General features: G+C 41.2%; 2 protein-coding genes across 7 annotated transcripts in view; one reads left to right on the top strand and one right to left on the bottom strand.

Annotated features, from left to right (window-relative positions):
• EDA (ectodysplasin A) overlaps positions 1-17,635 on the top strand; it is a 609,993-nt gene that overhangs the window by 18,270 nt on the left and 574,088 nt on the right. The window lies entirely within an intron of this gene.
• LOC103299113 (E3 ubiquitin-protein ligase Siah1-like) lies at positions 12,848-13,706 on the bottom strand. Its single transcript, XM_008155973.3, has one exon. The coding sequence runs from the start codon at positions 13,704-13,706 to the stop codon at positions 12,861-12,863; it is 846 nt and encodes a 281-aa protein (XP_008154195.1). The 3' UTR covers positions 12,848-12,860.

A 17,635-nucleotide genomic window follows, 5' to 3' on the forward strand; every position in this document is an offset into this window, starting at 1 on the left:
CTCCATTGTATGTTCTTGCCTCCTTTGTCAAATATTAATTGAGCATAGTGGTTTGGGTCAATATCTGGGTTCTCTATTCTATTCTATTGGTCTATATGTCTGTTCTTGTGCCAGTACCAGGCAGTTTTGAGAAAAGTGGCTTTGTAATACCGCTTGATATCTGGTATTGAGATCCCTTCTACTTTGTTCTTTCTCCAGATTGCTGCAGCTATTTGGGGTCTTTTTCTTTTTTTACTCCAGATGAATTTTTGGAGAGTTCATTCTAGGTCTGTGAAATATGCCGTTGGTATTTTAATGGTGTGGACATTTTAATGATGTTAATACTTCTCATTTCATGTGCATGGTATATAATTCCATTTATTTGTATCTTCTTCAATTTTGTTATTCATTGTCTTATATTTTATAATTTTCCAAGTACAGGTCTTTTACTTCCTTGGTTAAATTTATTCCTAGGTATTTTTCGATGCAATTGTAAATGAGATTATTATCTTACTATTTTTTTCTGATAGTTCATTATTGCTGTATATAAATGCAACTGATTTCTGGATATTAGTTTTGTGTCTTACCTTCCTGAATTTATTGATCAGTTCTAGTAGTTTTTGTTGAAATTTTTAGGGTTCTCTATATATACTTAGTATCATGTCATCTGTAAGCTGGGTGAGGTAGGGTCTCAGGGAGACACCCGGATGGGGTGAGTGGTGTTCACCAGTTTAATGCAGATTCAGATTTGGCCCCAGTGCTGAGCCTGAGTCCACTCAGCAAAAGGGTATGAGTAGGCCTGCTGCCTGTAGCTGGGGGACTGTGGTACTTTGCAGTGGGGTGGGGTCTCAGGGAGTTGTGGGTGGTGCTAATGGAGTTCTCCAGGTTAATTCAGAATCAGATTTGGCCTTGTGGGGATGGGCTCAATGGTTACTGTCCTTCTAGTCTCTGTCCTGAAGCCTCAGGACTCAATTTCACTCTGTATATCTTTGATACCCCCGAGCTCGGCTAGAATTCCTTGAGAGTTCTTTTTTTTTTTTTTAAAGAAAGACTGTAATGTAGGCCTAGTCTGATTGCAGCTGAAAGAGCCCTGAATTTAAAGCTGCCTTTTATCTCACCTAGACCCTCAGAATCACCACTGATTTTCATAGCCATGTGTAATGTGGGCTACTCTTCCTGGTACTGGTGTCCCAGGTTGGGGAGCCCGGGGTGGGGCTGAGACCCCTCTGGATTCTTTTTCTTTTTTTTTCTTTTTTAATGTTTTTACTGATTTCAGAGAGGAAGGGAGAAGGAGAGAGAGAAACATCAATGATGACAGAGAATCATTGATTGACTGCCTCTTGCATGCTCCACACTGGGGATGGATCTTGCACACTGGGGATGGATCTTGCAACCTGGGCATGTGCCCTGACTGGGAATCAAACCATGACTTCCTGGTTCATAGTCTGATGCTCAACCACGGAGCCATGCTGACCCGGCACCCCTCCGGATACTTACCCATAAAAGTGGGTGTGAGGCCAGCCTGTTTTGCATCTTGCCCCTCCTACCAGTCTTGATATGAGTTCTTCTTTATATTCTTAGGTATAGATAGAGAAGTCCTTCTATAGGACTATCATTCAGCTAGTCTTCAGATGGTTATCCAGGTTGACTGTTCTATAATTTAGTTATAATTTTGATGTCATGGGAGGAGGTGACTGCAGCTTCCTCCTACTCTGCCATATTGACCATGTCACTTGTTTTGATATGCTGTATTTTCATTATTAATTGTAAAACTATTTTCTGATTTTTTTATTTTTTAAATAAATCTTTATTGTTCAAATTATTACAGTTGTTCCTCTTTCCCCACCCCCATAGCTCCCCTCCACCTGGTTCCCACCACATCCTCTGCCCTTACCCACCCCCACTGTCCTCATCCATAGGTGTACGATTTTTGTCCAGTCTCTTCCCACACCCCCCACACTCCCTTCCCCCTGAGAATTGTCAGTCCACTCCCTTTCTATGTCCCTGATTCTCTTATATTCACCAGTTTATTCTGTTAATCAGATTTATTTATTCACTTGATTTTTAGATTCACTTGTTGATAGATATGTATTTGTTGTTCATAATTTTTATCTTTACCTTTTTCTTCTTCTTCCTCTTCTTACAGAATACCATTCAGCATTTCATATAATACTGGTTTGGCGGTGATGAACTCCTTTAGCTTATCTGTGAAGCTCTTTATCTGACCTTCAATTCTGAATGATAGCTTTGCTGGGTAGAGTAATCTTGGTTGTAGGTTCTTGCTATTCATCACTTTGAATATTTCTTGCCACTCCCTTCTGGCCTGCATAGTTTCTGTTGAGAAATCAGCTGACATTCGTATGGGTACTCCCTTGTAGGTAACTAACTGTTTTTCTTTTGCTGCTTTTAATATTCTCTCTTTGTCTTTTTGCTCTTGGCATTTTAATTATGATGTGTCTTGGTGTGATCTTCTTTGGATTCCTTTTGTTTGGGGTTCTCTGCGCTTCTTGGACTTGTAAGTCTATTTCTTTCACCAGGTAGGGGAAGTTTTCTGTCATTATTTCTTCAAATAGGTTTTCAGTATCTTGCTGTCTCTCTTCCTCTGGCACCCCCATAATTCAGATGTTGGTACGCTTGAAGTTGTCCCAGAGGCTTCTTACACTATCTTCATATTTTTGGATTCTTTTTTCTTTATGCTTTTCCGGTTGGGTGTTTTTTGCTTCTTCATATTTCAAATGTTTGACTTGATTCTTGCGATCCTCTAGTCTGCTGTTGGATCTCTGTATATTATTCTTTATTTCAGTCAGTGTATGCTTAATTTCTAGTTGGTCCTTTTTCATATCCTCGAGGGACTCACTAAATTTATTGGCGGTTTCTAGAAAATTCTTGAAAAACCTTATAACCGTGGTTTTGAACTCTATATCCAGTCGTTCTCTTTCCTTCATTTCTGTCATTTGTGACCTGTTTCTTTGTCTCCGCATTTTGGCTGTTTTCCTTGTGTTGATAGAGTGGCTTTGTGTGGTAGGTGTCCTATAGGGCCCAGTGGCTGAGCCTCCCTGGTTACTTGAGGTGGACACTCTTGGTGCACCCCTTTGTGGGCTGTGTGCACAGTCTTGTTGTAGTTAAGCCTTGATTGTTGTTGGTATCACTAGGGGGAATTGACCTCCAGGCCAATTGGCTGTGAGGATCAGTTGTGTCTACGATGGGAGAACTTCTGTGCTGGAGAAACCCTTATGGGGCAGGACTTGCTTCAGTGGGGTTTTGGTGCTTACTGTGTCTGCCCCCTGGGTGTGTCCCTTATGGATCTGAGGAGTTGTAATCTGGATGGTCCCACTCTGACCCCTGGGTACACTGGCCCTTGAATCTCCAAGGAGGTGCAAATTTAGCCTCTGCCTGAGGCCACCCAGCAGGAGCTATGGAGAGATCTGCAGATTCCTCTTCTTTGTTTGGGGTTTGGAGGTGCCCAGATGAGGCCCAGCTGTGAAGCAATGCAGGCTGCTGTGGAGCCTTGGGCCTTTTTTTGGAAGTTCTGGGGCTCTCTGACCCAGCTGCAGTTTGTTAGGTAATTTTTGATTGCAAAGGGCCAGGCCATTCATATGCTAAAGCCTCTGTGCACAGCTGGGGTGGGGTTGTAAATTGATTGGGGCGAGGTCTTAGGGAATGAACAGGGCAGAGCAAACAGCAATGGATGACCTTCAGCCCTGCCCTAAAAGGCCCCTGGGCCTCAGTGTCTCGTGGTAATCGTTGCAAGCACCTCTGAGAGAAAGCTGCCCTCGTGTTCCGGCCCAATACCAGACAGTCCAGTTTCCCCCCATATGAGTCTGGGTCCCCAGAGTCTCACTCAGAACTGGAGTTCAGAGCAGTTGGGAGCTTGTGTCTCCCTCCGGATTGAAAAAGACAACTGCGTACTCAGTTGCCAGCCCTTTCCGTGCGCGCCTCCATACCTCTGCACTTTACTTCCACACCTCCTCTGAGTCTCAGTGTGCTTTTCTCTTTCCTTCTAGTTGTAGAATTTTCACTCAGCCAGCCTTCTTGTGGTTCTGGATGATGTACGTTTTGTCTTTTAGTTGTAGTTTTGAAGTGGTTGTGGGAGGAAGCAAGTTCAGGTGTTTACCTATGCCGCCATCTTAGTTTCGCCTCCATATTTTCTGATTTCTTTTGTAGTTCATGCTTTATTTATTTTAAGTTATTTTCCAAGCATGGTAATTTTCTAGTTATCTTTTTGTTTTTTATTTGCAGCTTAATTCCACTATGATTAGAGAACATCTCTGTTTGATTTAAAGTATTTGCTGTTTATGGGGCTTTATGGCCCAGCATGTAGTCAGTTTTTAATAAGTATTCTGTGTATATGTCCTATAGTGTCTTGTTAATTATCATACATGTCAAGTTGTGATCTTCAAATATTTGTTGTCCTCTCTGACTTTTTTGTCTACTGGTTCTATCAGTTGCTGAAATATTTGTGTTAAAAATCTCCCGTGATGACCATGTATTTTATTCATGTTCTTTTAGTTGGGGGAATTTATGATTTATATATTTTGAGATTACATTATTAGGTATATACAGATTTAGAACTATTATATCTTTTTGTTGAATTGAACCTTTTCTTATTATAAAATGTCCCTCTTTATCCCTAGTAATGCTTTTTACCTTAAAGTCTGCATTGTTTGATATTAATACTGCTACTTTCTTTTGGATGTTATGTGTGTGGTATATCTTCCATCTTTTAAATTTGTAAACTTTTTATTTTTTTAAATCTTTATTGTTGAAAGTATTACATATGTCCCCCTTTCCACCCCCTCCATTGACCCCTTCTAGTCCGCCCCTGTCCTCCACCCCAGGCTTTCACCTCACTATTATCTGTTTCCATGGGTTATGCATATATGCATGCAAGTTCTTTTGTTGATCCCTTGCCACCCACCCACCTTTACCTTTTTTTTTCTTTTTTTTTTATTGATTAAGGTATTGCAAATGTGTGGTTATCCCTCCATTGCCCCTCCACCTCCCCAATCCTGCACTCACTCTCACCCTCTGTTGTCTGCATCCATTGGTTATGCTTATATGCATGCATACAAGTCTCTTGGTTGATCTCTCCCCCTCCCTCTTACCCCCCCTCCCCTACCTTCCCTCTGAGGTTTTAGCGTCTGATCAATGTTTCTCTGTCTCTGGATCTGTTTTTGTTCATTGGTTTATGTTGTTCATTATAATCCACAAATGAGTGAGATCATGTGATATTTATCTTTCTATGACTGACTTATTTCACTTAGCATAATGCTCTCCAGCTCCATCCATGCTGTTGCAAATGGTAGGAGTTCCTTCCTTTTTACAGCAGCGTAGTATTCCATTGTGTAGATGTACCAAAGGTTTTTAATCCACTCAACTGCTGATGGGCACTTAGGCCGATTCCAAATCTTAGCTATGGTAAATTGTGCTGCTATGAACATAGGGGCCACCTTTACATTTTAGTTTTATTTATTTATTTTTAAGATTATGTATATGTATATGTATACGTATATGTATATGTATATGTATATGTATATGTATATGTATATGTATACGTATATGTATATGTATATGTATTGATTGATTTCAGAGAGGAAGGGAGAGGGAGGGAAGGAGGGAGAGAGGAGGGAGAGAGAGAGAGAGAGAGAGAGAGAGAGAGAGAGAGAGAGAGAGAGAGAGAGAGAAATGAGAGAGAATCATTGATTGGCTGCCTCTTGCATGCCCCACATCAGGGATCAAGCCCACAACCCAGGCATATGCCCTAACCAGGAATCAAACCATGACCTCCTGGTTCATAGGTCAGTGCACAACCACTGAGCCATGCCAAGCCAGGCCCACCTTTACATTTTAAATGCATCTCTTGTAAACAGAAATCAGTTTATTTTTTAAACAGTCTATCTCTTTTAAGTGGCACAGTTAATCAATTTTCATAGAATGTATTTAATTATATACTTGGTTTTAAATGTAACATAATACTCTTTGAATTCTACTTGCCTATTACTTTCTTTTTGATTTTTGTCTCATTTTTTACCCTTTGTTAACTTTGTAGTTGTACATTATTTTATTATTGTTTTAGTGTATATACTAAAGATTACAGCATGCATTCTTGACTTATAGTTTGATAGAATTTAGTTCTTTCACCTCTTTCTATACAGTGCAAAGGCCTTAGAATACTTTAACTCCATTTTCTCAAACAATATGCTATTGTATTTTATAAAATAATTGTCTACACAATTTAAACCACACAAGACATTATCATTGTTGTTGTTTTATAGTGAATATTTATTTAGATTCCCTGATGTTTACCCTTTTTTCTTCATTGCTTTTGTTTGTTTCCAGGCCTCTGTCTCGCTCTTCCTGCAATAGCACCCTTTAGCATTCCCTTTAGTTTGTATCAGGTGTAAATTTTTTTAAAATTCTTATTCAGAAAATATGTGTTTATTTCGCTTTCATTTTTAAAGGACATTTTTTAATGGATCTAGAATTGTAGGTTATTAGTTCTTCTTTTTATTTTTAAAAATCTTTATTGTTGAGAGTATTAAAAATGTCCCCTTTTCCTCCCATTGCCTCCCTCCACCAGGTTACAGTCCCATCCCAGGCCTTCACCACCCTATTGTATGTAGGTATGTGTCAATACGTAATACATATCCTATCTAATAATAGACAAATATGCAAATTGACCATACCTCTGACACACCCACAAGCCACGCCCACAAGCCACACCCACATCCAATCAGAGCGAGTATGCAAATTAACCCAAACCAAGATGGCTACAGCCACAGAGAGCAAGGTTTCCTAGGTAACAGAGGAAGCCAAGCTTTCCGCCTGCCCTTGCCAGGCTTAAGCTTCCACTCAAGCTACAAAGTTTCAATTATAGAAGGTAAACCAATTCAAACAAATGGCGGCAGAATGGAGCTTGAGAGAGCAGACCAGGGTTGCCACCGGCAACAGGGGAAGCAAAGCTTTCCGCACACCCTGGCCGGGCCCACCCGCTTAAGGCAACAAAGTTTCAATTATAACCCCAACACAAATGGCTGCCAGCCTTGGAGGGAGCCCCAGGCTTGGCTCCGCTCCAGGTTACAAAGTTTCAATTGTAGAAGGAAAATAAATTCCAGATACCAGGGCCTCCACTTGGGTTTCCAGGGGGCGTGGCCGGCCTGCAAACCACCACAGGCCCCTCGCTCAGGCAGCCCCACACCCCAAGGGAACCCCCACCTGATCCGGGTCACCCTTCAGGGCAAACCAGCTGGCCCCCACCCCTGTACCAGGCCTCTATCCTATCTAATAAAAGAGTAATCTGCAGATTGATCATCACTGCAACACACAATATCGCTGCCCCCATGTGGTCAAAGATCCTGCCCCCATGTGGACACAAGATGGCCACCACAAGATGGCCAGCAGGAGAGGGCACTTGGGAGGCACCCTGCCTGCAAGGGAGGGCAGTTGAGAGGGACCAAGCCTGCAAGGGAGGGCAGTTGGAGGTGATCAACCCTGCAGGAGAGGGCAGTTAGGGGTGACCAGGCCGGCAGAGGAGGGAAGTTGGGGGCAAACAGGCTGTCAGCAGAGTGGTTAGGGGGTGATCAGGCTGGCAAGCAGAAGTGGTTAGGGGCAATCAGGAAGGCAGGCAGGCAAGCAGTTGGGAGCCAGCAGTCCTGGATTGTGAGAGGGATGTCCGACTGCCCGTTTAGGGATCCGACTGCCCACCAGGATCGGGCCTAAACGGGCAGTCAGACATCCCTCGAGGGGTCCCATTTTGGAGAGGGTACAGGCTGGGCTGAGGGACAATCCCCCTCAGTGCACGAATTTCGTGCACCGGGCCTCTAGTATGCATATAAGTTCTTTAGTTTATCTCTCCCCATCCTCCCTCCCACCTTCACTCTGAGATTCGTCAGTATGTTCCATGTTAACACATCTCTGGTTCTATTTCATTAATCAGTTTATTTTGTTCATTATATTTCTTGTTTGTTTATTTTGATTTTTAGATTCAGTTGTTGACATATTTGTATTTATTGCCATTTTATTGTGCATATTTTTTTGCTTTTTGTTCTTCTTTTTCTTCCTCTTCTTAAAGAATACCCTTCAACATTTCATGTCGTACCGGTTTGGTGGTGATGAACTCCTTTACCTTTTTCTTGTTTGTGAAGCTCTTTATCTGACCTTCAATTCTAAGTGATAGCTTTGTAGGGTAATCTTGGTTGTAGGTCCTTGCTTTTCATCACTTTGAATATTTCTGTTGAGAAATCAGCTGACAGTCCTATGGGCCCTCCCTTGTAGGTAACTAACTGATTTTCTCACTGTTTTTAAGATTATTTTTGTCTTTAACTTCTGGCATTTTAATTATGATGTGTCTTGGTGTGGGCCTCTTTGGGTTCCTCTTGGTTGGGACTCTTTGTGCTTCCTGGACTTGTAGGTCTATTTCACCAGGTAAGGAAAGTTTTCTGTCATTATTTTTTTCAAATAGGTTTTCAATTATGTGCTCCCTCTCTTCTCCTTCCAGTACCCCATGATGTGAATGTTGTTATGCTTGAAGTTGTCCCAGAGGCTCCATACACTATCTTTATATTTTTTGGTTTCTTTTTGCTCTTCTGATTGGGTGTTTGTTGCTTCCTTATATTCTAAATTCTTGATTTGATTCTCGGCATCCTCTACTCTACTGTTGATCCCCTATAAGTTATTCTTCATTTCAGTTAGTGTATGCTTCATTTCTGACTGGTGTATTTTTATGTCTTTGACATTCTCACTAAGATCATCGCTAAGTCTTGGTACGTTTCTTGAAGCTCTTCTTAAGTCCCTTGAAGCTTTCATTAAGGTCCTTGAGTAACCTTATAACCATTGTTTTGAATTCTGTAGCCAGTAGTTTGCTTGCTTCCATTTCTTTCATTTGTAACATGTTTCTTTGTCTCTGCATTTTGGCTGTTTCCCTGTGTTTGTTTCTATGTATTAGGTAGAGCTGTTATGTCTCCTGGAATTGGTAGAGTGGCCTTGTGTAATAGGTTTCCTGTAGGGCCCAGTGTCTCAGCCTCCCCAGTCACCTGAGCTGAGCACTCTAGTTGTGCCCCTGTGTGGACTGTGTGTACAGTCTTGTTGTAGTTGAGACTTGATTGCTGTTGGTATCACTGGCAGTAATTGACCTCCAGGCCAATTGGCTGTGAGGACAAACTGAGTCTACAATGGAAGAGCTACTATGCAGGAGACACCCCTATGGAGCAGGACTTACTTCAGTGGGGCTTTGGTGCTCACCGAGTCTGCCCCTTGAGTGTATCATTCATGGATGTGTAGAGTTGTAATCTGATGTGGTATGAAGCTGTTCAACAGGTTCACTGGCTCTGGGGCCTCTTGGGGCCACCCAGCAGGATCTACAGAGAGATCTGTAGGTGGCTGCTACTTGTATTGGGCTTGTAAGTGCCCAGATGAGGCCCATCTGTGAAGCAAGGCAGGCTGGTGCTAGTGCCCCCCGTCTTTGGCCTTTTATTGAGAGGTTTGGGGCATGCTGCCTCCAGCTGCTACTTGTTTAAGTGATTTTAGCAAAGTCTGAAGCCTGAGCCAGGACAGGCCATTCATGTGGAAAAGCAGCTGCAAACAGCTTGGGTGGGTCTGCAAATTGGATGTGATGGGGTCTCAGGGAAACACCAGGGTGGAACGAACAGTGTAGGCCATGCTGATGGAAACTCAGATATGGCTGCCAGTTATCTCTGAGACAGGGGAGGTCCCAGGACAGGAACAATGACCTCTGTGAGCACCCTTTTCTGGGAGATAGCTGCTCCCAAGTTCCTTTCCTGATGCCAGACAGTTCATTTCCTCCCCATATGTTCTCCAAAGCCATTGCACAGTGGTGGAGCTCAAAGAAAGCAGGATTGTGTATATCCATGCTTGGGCCCTTTAAGAGGAACACCTGGGACTCCAGCAGCCTCCGTGTCACAAAGCCCCAATCCCCACTGGTTTTTATAGCCTGAAGTTATGGGAACTTTTCTTTCAGCTCTGGAATCCTGGGATGGAGGTCTGATGTGGGACTGGGACCCCCTGTTTCTCACAGGAGGCCTTGGAGATATCCCTCCTGATTAACAAAACACCACACATGGGTGTTGGACCAGCCCGTTCCACACCTTCACCCCTCTTACCAGTTTCAATGTGCTCTCTTCTTTATTTTTCTAATTGTAGGACTTCCATTCAGCCAGCTTTCAGGTGGATCTGAATAATGGTCTGTATTTTAGTTGTAATTTTGATGTGGTTGTGGGAGGTGATGAATACCAGTATTTTCCTATGCCGCCATCGTTCCTCAGGCCAAAGTTAGTTATTCTTCTTAAAACATGTTGAAGATACCATGTCACTGCCTAATGGCTTCCATTATTTCTAATGGGAAATCAGTTGAAAAAAAAATTTGTGTCTTTGGTAGGGAATGTGCTGCTTTCTCTTGATTCTTTTGATATTTCTCTTTATTTTTGGATTTTGGTAATATTACCATGATGTTCATATGTGTGATTTTTCTTGCCTTTGTAAAAAACTACTTTTAATATACACCATTTAAAAAATTGATTTTAGAGAGATGAAGGGAGAGAGAGAAAAAAAACATTGATGTGAGAGGAAATATAGATCAGTTGCCTCCCATACATTCCCAAACAAGGATCAAACCACAACCTTTTTGGTGTACTGGATGGTGCTCCAATCAACTGAGCCACCCAGCCAGGGCTAGGTGTGATTTTCTTATTATTTTAAAAAATATATTCTTATTGATTTCAAGATGAAGGGAGAGGCAGAGGAACATCAATGATGAGAATGAATCTTTAATTGGCTGCCTTGTGTATGCCCCCTCTGGGGACTGAGCTTGAAACCCATGTGCCCTGACTGGGAATCAAACCATGACATCCTGGTTCATAGGTCGATGCTCAACTACTGAGCAACACTGCCTAGACTAATTTTCTTTATGTTTATCTTCATTGGGGATCATAGTACTTGAATTTGTGGTTTGATGGTTGTCCATCAGTTTTGAAATGTTCTCAGGTATTATTTATTTTTTTATTTATTTATTTTTTAATTGATTTTTTTTCAGAGAGGAAGGAAGAGGGATAGATAGCTAGAAACATCGATGAGAGAGAAACATCGATCAGCTGCCTCCTGCACACCCCCTGCTGGGGATATGCCCGCAACCAAGGTACATGCCCTTGACCGGAATCGAACCTGGGACCCTTCAGTCCGCAGGCCGACGCTCTATCCACTGAGCCAAACTGGTTTCGGCTATTTTTTTATTAATTTTTTAGAGAGACAAAGGAAGGGGGAGAGAGAGAAACATCTATCAGCTGCCCCCCCCCCCCTGCATTCCCACTACTGGGGATTGAGCCTGCAACATGGGCATGTGCCCTGACCCAGAATCAAACTGGCAACCTTTCAGTGCATGGGATGGATGCCCAACCAACTGAGCAACCCTGGCCAGGGCTATCAGTTCTTTAAATGTTGTTCCTGCCTTATTCTTGCTCTACTCTAATATTCTGTAACAACCTCTTTTAGAAATTTTCTCTGTATCCCCTATGCCTCTAACGCACTTTTTTCTATACCCCATCCTTTTTTCTCTCTGTATTTTATTCTTAATATTTTCTTTCCAACTCACTTTCTTTAGCTTTGCCTTATCTTCTGTTAAACTCATCCACTGATTTCCTAATTTCACTTTTCACACATATTTATTTTTCTTGCTTGTTAAAATGATTATTTTTGTTAAAAAATCAATAAAATGTGTTTCAGGGCAAAATAAAAAGGAAGATTTGATAGATATTTACAATGGAATACCACTCAGCCATCAGAAAAGATGAAATACTATCATTTGTGACAACATGGATAGATCTTAAGAATATCATGCTAAGCAAAATAAGTCAGGCATAAAAAGTTAAGACATATGATTTCACTTATATGTGGGATATAAATTGAAAGCAAATAATAAACAAGAAAAACAAACAACAACTCATAGACACAGAAACAGTATGGTGGTTACCAGAGGGAAAAGGGGTCAAATATATGATAACAGATGGAGATTTGACTTTGGGTGGTGGGCAATGCAATATAAAGATGATATATCATAGAATTGCACACTTGTATCCTATATAATATTATTAACCAATGTCACCCCAATGAATTTAATTTGAAAAAGAGGGAAAAGCAGTGAGAAGACTACTCAATATGGCTTGTCCGTTAAAGGACAAAAAAAACAACACCCAAATACACATGCACGCATACATACATGCACACAAAAGCAACACCAACAAATAACCAAAAAACCAAAAACCCAGTATTTTTTCAACAGTACATTCATTCTACAACAAATGCAAATTATTATTATTGTTATTATTATTATTTTGTTAATCTTCATCCCAGGATATTTTCCATTGATTTTTAGGGAGAGTGGAAGAGAGAGGGAAAGGCAGAGAGAAACATCAATGTGAGAGAAACACGTTGATTGGTTGTCTCTTGCACGAGCCTTGACCAGGGCCTGGGCCAGGGAGTAGCCTGCAACCAAGATATGTGCCCTTGACCAGAATTGAACCCAGGACCCTTTGGTCCACAGGCTGACATTCTATCCACTGGGCCAAACCAGCTAGGGCTCCAAATTATTTTACAATGCTTCCTTTCTTAATACAAAAGATGCCCATCTTGAGTGTGTGTGTGTGTGTGTGTGTGTGTGTGTGTATTCAGTGGTTTACTGTTGACTTATTTGTAACTATATTAGTGTGACTACATGCACCTGTTTCCTTTTAACAGCCTTTTATTTTATTTACTTTCATGTGACTAGCTTCCACCTACCAAAAGTTTCAGGTTGGCAGGCAAAAGGGTACCTATTCTCTGTGAAATTGAATGCAATGTTTTACACACTGGCCAGAAAAATTTTTATTGTCATTTCAACGCTTGTTAATAGATACATTGATGCCTAAATTGCCATTTTCTGCAAAAATCTGTGCAGTGCTTGTGTCAAAGACTAGGCAGTCCTTCTTTATAATGGCTGTTTCAATTTCCTCATGAATAGATAGAGGAGTGGCTTCCCAAGTCAATTGCTGCTTATGATCAGTTAGCTCAAGCCGGTAAGCAAAATTTTCAGCTTGCTTGTGTGTTCCTATCAGCTGTACAATGGAAAAGAACTGCTGGAACCCCTCATGGTTTTCCTTTTTCTCCAAGACTATCATGAAATGAAAGCCATAACAGGACTGGATCATCACCCAGTCTAGAGCCCCAGAAAGATTGATGTCTGTAGCAAGGAAAATTATATCCTCTCCCTTCAGGGTTGCAACAAATGGGTGTTGATTCTTCAGATGTGGGATGACAGCATCTAAAGCACCTTGCCACTTACAGAAAGTACCTGGGCAGGGGCAGGGGCAAGGCCTAAACTCACATAGCACTTCATGGCTTATTTTTCCTTGGGGTGGCAGAGTTGTTTCACATCCATATGGGGCATATTTGCAAGGAAAAAGTACTGAAGTGGCCAGTTTCTCCAAGGCCAAGTTGCGAATGGATCCCAATGGGCCTCGGCAGGTTGGACAACATGTGAGCTTTGGGTGACAGTCGCTACACACGAGATGGCCACTGTGACACTGGAATATGGGTGGTAATGCATAGTCAAAGCAGATGGGACACTCAAAAAGGGTGGCTAAATCATTGTTGGATGCAGTTGTGCCCCTCAGGGTGGGCATCCTCTGGGATGTGCACTCAGTGGCCCCAGTAGGTAACTCTGTTGTATTCTGCTGGCTCATTTCTGTGGGCGAAGAGTGAGCCAGGGACCCTGGCCCTGGCTCACACTCCCTCTCACGCCCCTAAAATTCCCCTGCTACTTCCGGAAGCGCCACTACCTCTTCCTGTGCTGACAACTACTTGACACTGCAGGGAAACTCTGGTCTACTGCTGCTGCCGCCCGCCGCTGCCAATGGCCAGCACAACCACCACAGAAGCTTCCTTTGTTACCCCTGGTTACAGCATCTGTTGTCATTTCCCGGACCTTAAGCCCCGCCCCCAGAGGTTGCCATTTCCTGGTTCTCCAGCTGCTCCCCTCTCCCCCTACCCTGTGTAGCCCCACCCCCCACAGCCATTGTCATTTCTGGTTCCTCGAGCCTCCCCACTTCACGCTTCCACTAAATACTACACACCAAGGCAGACTTTAGAATTTTCACTTGGTTCGTTTGAAAATAGTATTCAGTTCTTTGCCAAAATTTACAATTTAGTCTTTTCTTGAGCATATTAAGCACAATTATTTGAAATTCTTCATCTGGAAGCTATCTCAATCCTTTAAGGTATGTTTTTGTTGTCTATTATCTCTCTTGATTTTTAAATTTATTTTGCCTTGTTTGCTCATATGTCTGGTTAGTTTTGGTTGAGTGGCAGACATTGTATCCAAAAAACTATAATAGAGATGGTTTGAGGCCTCAGCTTTTAAAATCTTGATCCAGAAAGGATTTATGTTCATTTCAGGCAGGTGGTTAGTGGAACTAGCAATCCATTATCACCTAAAATCAGCCCAAGTTTGGGGTAATTTGATGCTGGCCACCTGAAGGCTGATTTAGCCTTCCTTTCAGTGTGTATACATGTTCAGTTGGAACCCAATATCTGAGGGTTTATCTAGGGTTCCCCTCAATGATGGGTCCTGAATTCAAATGTTTGTTATTTTAGTTTATTGCACTTGTTATAAGCTCAGCTGTCTCTCAGCTGACTCTTCTGTAATGTCCTGATGAGAAAAACAGCCTCTCTTGGTTTTCTTCTTCTCCTGTATCTTGGCTCCATAATACTTTATTGCCTTATTAGATCTTGCATGCCTTCAAATATATATATATATATATATATAATTTATACTTTACCACAGTTTTCTTGTTTTCAGCAGGGTATTTGGTCTGAATTAGTCTTCCTTAACTAGAAGCAGAATCAGTACATCATTTATTCAATAAATATTTATTGATCATTTCCTATGCATCAGACACTGAACATAGTAATGAAACTGAAACTCCTGAACTGGTTAAAGAGGATTTTTGCCATCATGGAGCTTGCAGGCAAATGTAATGCAATGTGACAATGCAATGATAAAGATAATTATCGGATGATCTGTAGCACTAAGAAGGAATACCTGACCCAGACTTTTGAAATCAGGAACAGTTATTGGACAAAGCATCTTTTCACCTTAGACCTGAAAAATAAGTAAGAGTTGTCTAGATAAGACTATTTTAGGCAGAAGGAATAACATGTACAAAGAACTGGAAGAGGTGAGAGAGAACATAGCATATTCAGGGAATAGAAAACTCTATAAAGCTACAGTTATCAAGACAGTATGATACTGGCATAGGCTGGGCATATCAATCAATGGAACCGAATTGATTATATATTAACAGCCCTAACATTTATGGTCAGTTGATTTTTGACAAATGTACCTGGACAGTTCATTGGGCAAAAAGATACTCTGTTCAACAAATGATGCTGGGACATTTGTATATCCACATGTAAAAAGTTCAACTTAGACCCTCACTGTATACCATGTCCAAAAATTAACTTATGAAAGGAAACTGGAATTTTGGTGGTGAGCATGCAATAGAGTTTTCAGATATCGAATTATATTGTTGTACACCTGAAATTTATGTAATATTATTGACCATGTTACCTGAATAAATTAAATTTTAAAATGTATGAAAGGCATAAATGTGTCAAAACAATAAAACTTTTAGATGAAAAATAGGGGAAACTTTTCAAGACTTTGGACGGGACAGAACTTCTTAGGTATGACACCAAAAACAGAGTCCTCCCACGCGCCCCCCCCCCCACCAAAAAAAAAAAAGATGAAACTGATAAACTGGACCTAAAAATTTTTTTGTTTTTCAAACAACATTTAAAAATGGAATAAATGTGACAGACCACAGGAAAATATTTGCAAAACATATTCAATAAACAACTTATATCCATCCCAGGCTGGGTGGCTCAATTGATTGGATCCTTGTACCTATGCACCAGGGTTGCTGGTTTGATCCCTAGTCAGGACACATACAAGAACCGACCAATGAATGTATAAATAAGTTAAACAACAAATTTATTTTTCTCTCTCTTAATCAATACATTTTAAAAAACAGATTTTATATTTAGAATTTATAAAGGGCTCTTGGAACACAATGAAAAGACAACCTGAACAAAAATGGGCAAAATATATAAACAAATAGCTTAGCACAGAAGTTATTAAAATGGCTAAATAAATATATGAAAGAGTGCTCAGCCTCATTATCCATCAGGGAAATGCAAATTAAAACCACGATGGAGACAAATACCATGTGATCTCAGTTATATGTAGAATCTAAAAAAATAAAAAATAAATAAACTCATAGCTAGAACAGATTGTTGGTTGCCAGAGGTGAAGGGTAAGAGGTGGGCAAAGTGGGTGAAGGGAGTCAAAAGGTACAATTTTCCAGTTATAAATGTCAAGGAGATGTAGTGTACAGAATGGTGACTGTAGTTAATAATACTGTATTGCATATTTAAAAGTTGCTAAGAGATTTGATCTTAAAAGTTCTCATAAGAAAAAAATTTTGTAACTGTGTATGGTGACATGTTTACTAGACTTATTGTGGTGATTATTTTGCAATATGTACAAATATTTTTTCAACCCTGCCTTCTAATTCACTGATTTGATCCTCAGCTTCCCTAATCTGCTGTGTATTCCTTCCAATGTGTTCTTTATTTGTGCTATGTCATTCTTTATTTCTGTTTTCATAGTTACTATATCTTTTCTCATGCTGTTGAGCATCTTTACCATAATTATTCTGACTTCTGTATCAGATAAATTTCTTATCTGCATTTCATTTATCTCTTCTTCTGGAGAATTCTCTTGTTCTTTCATTTGGGGGTTGTTTCTTTTTCTCCTCATTTTGGCTACCTGTTTGGGTTTGTGACTATGTATTAGGTAGATCTGGTACGCCTCTCAATCTCTAATTTAGGACAGTATCAAACACTTTTTCTGACTAATTAGATCGGGCAAAGATTCAAAGCCTCCAGAGACTGCCTCTGTCTACAGACTAATAGCATTTTGTCTTGAATTGCCTGCAGGAAATCGTCCACAGGTGTGGCAAGAGGTTTTTTTTCTAACTGGGTGGGGCAATTGCTTCTGCCTGGAGGCTGTTATTCTCAGTCTCTTTTTTAAAAATATATTTTTATTGATTTCAGAGAGGAAGGGAGAGGGAGAGAGGTAGAAACATCAGTGATGAGAGAGAATCATTGATTGGCTGCCTCCAGCAAGCCCCTTACTGGGGATCAAGCCCGAAACCCAGGCATGTGCCCTTGACTGGAATTAAACCTGGGACCTTTCAGTCTTCAGGCCGATGCTCTATCCACTGAGCAAAACTGGCAAGGTCTATTCTCACTCTCTTAATGGGCCTGAGCAACTCTGCACTGTGGGGCAAAGTATTTTCCAATTGGGTGGATCAACTTTCTTTCCCCCAGGTAAGGTCGACTGTATAGGAAATGTCTGCATGAGAAAGATGACCTTTGCAGCATGAGGTGATGACTCAGCACAGGAAACCAGGGTGTCTGCCTTCTGAGCTCTAACCCCAGAGCCCCCGATCCTGGATTCTGCTTACACGGCTCCAGTCCATTCTGTCCTCTCTCTGCTGGAGCACAAGGTGGGTGGCTTGACAGGGAATTTTGTGTGTTGGCCCTTTAA

Source organism: Eptesicus fuscus, chromosome 1 (genome assembly GCF_027574615.1).
Source record: "Eptesicus fuscus isolate TK198812 chromosome 1, DD_ASM_mEF_20220401, whole genome shotgun sequence".
Classification (NCBI taxonomy): Eukaryota; Metazoa; Chordata; class Mammalia; order Chiroptera; family Vespertilionidae; genus Eptesicus; species Eptesicus fuscus.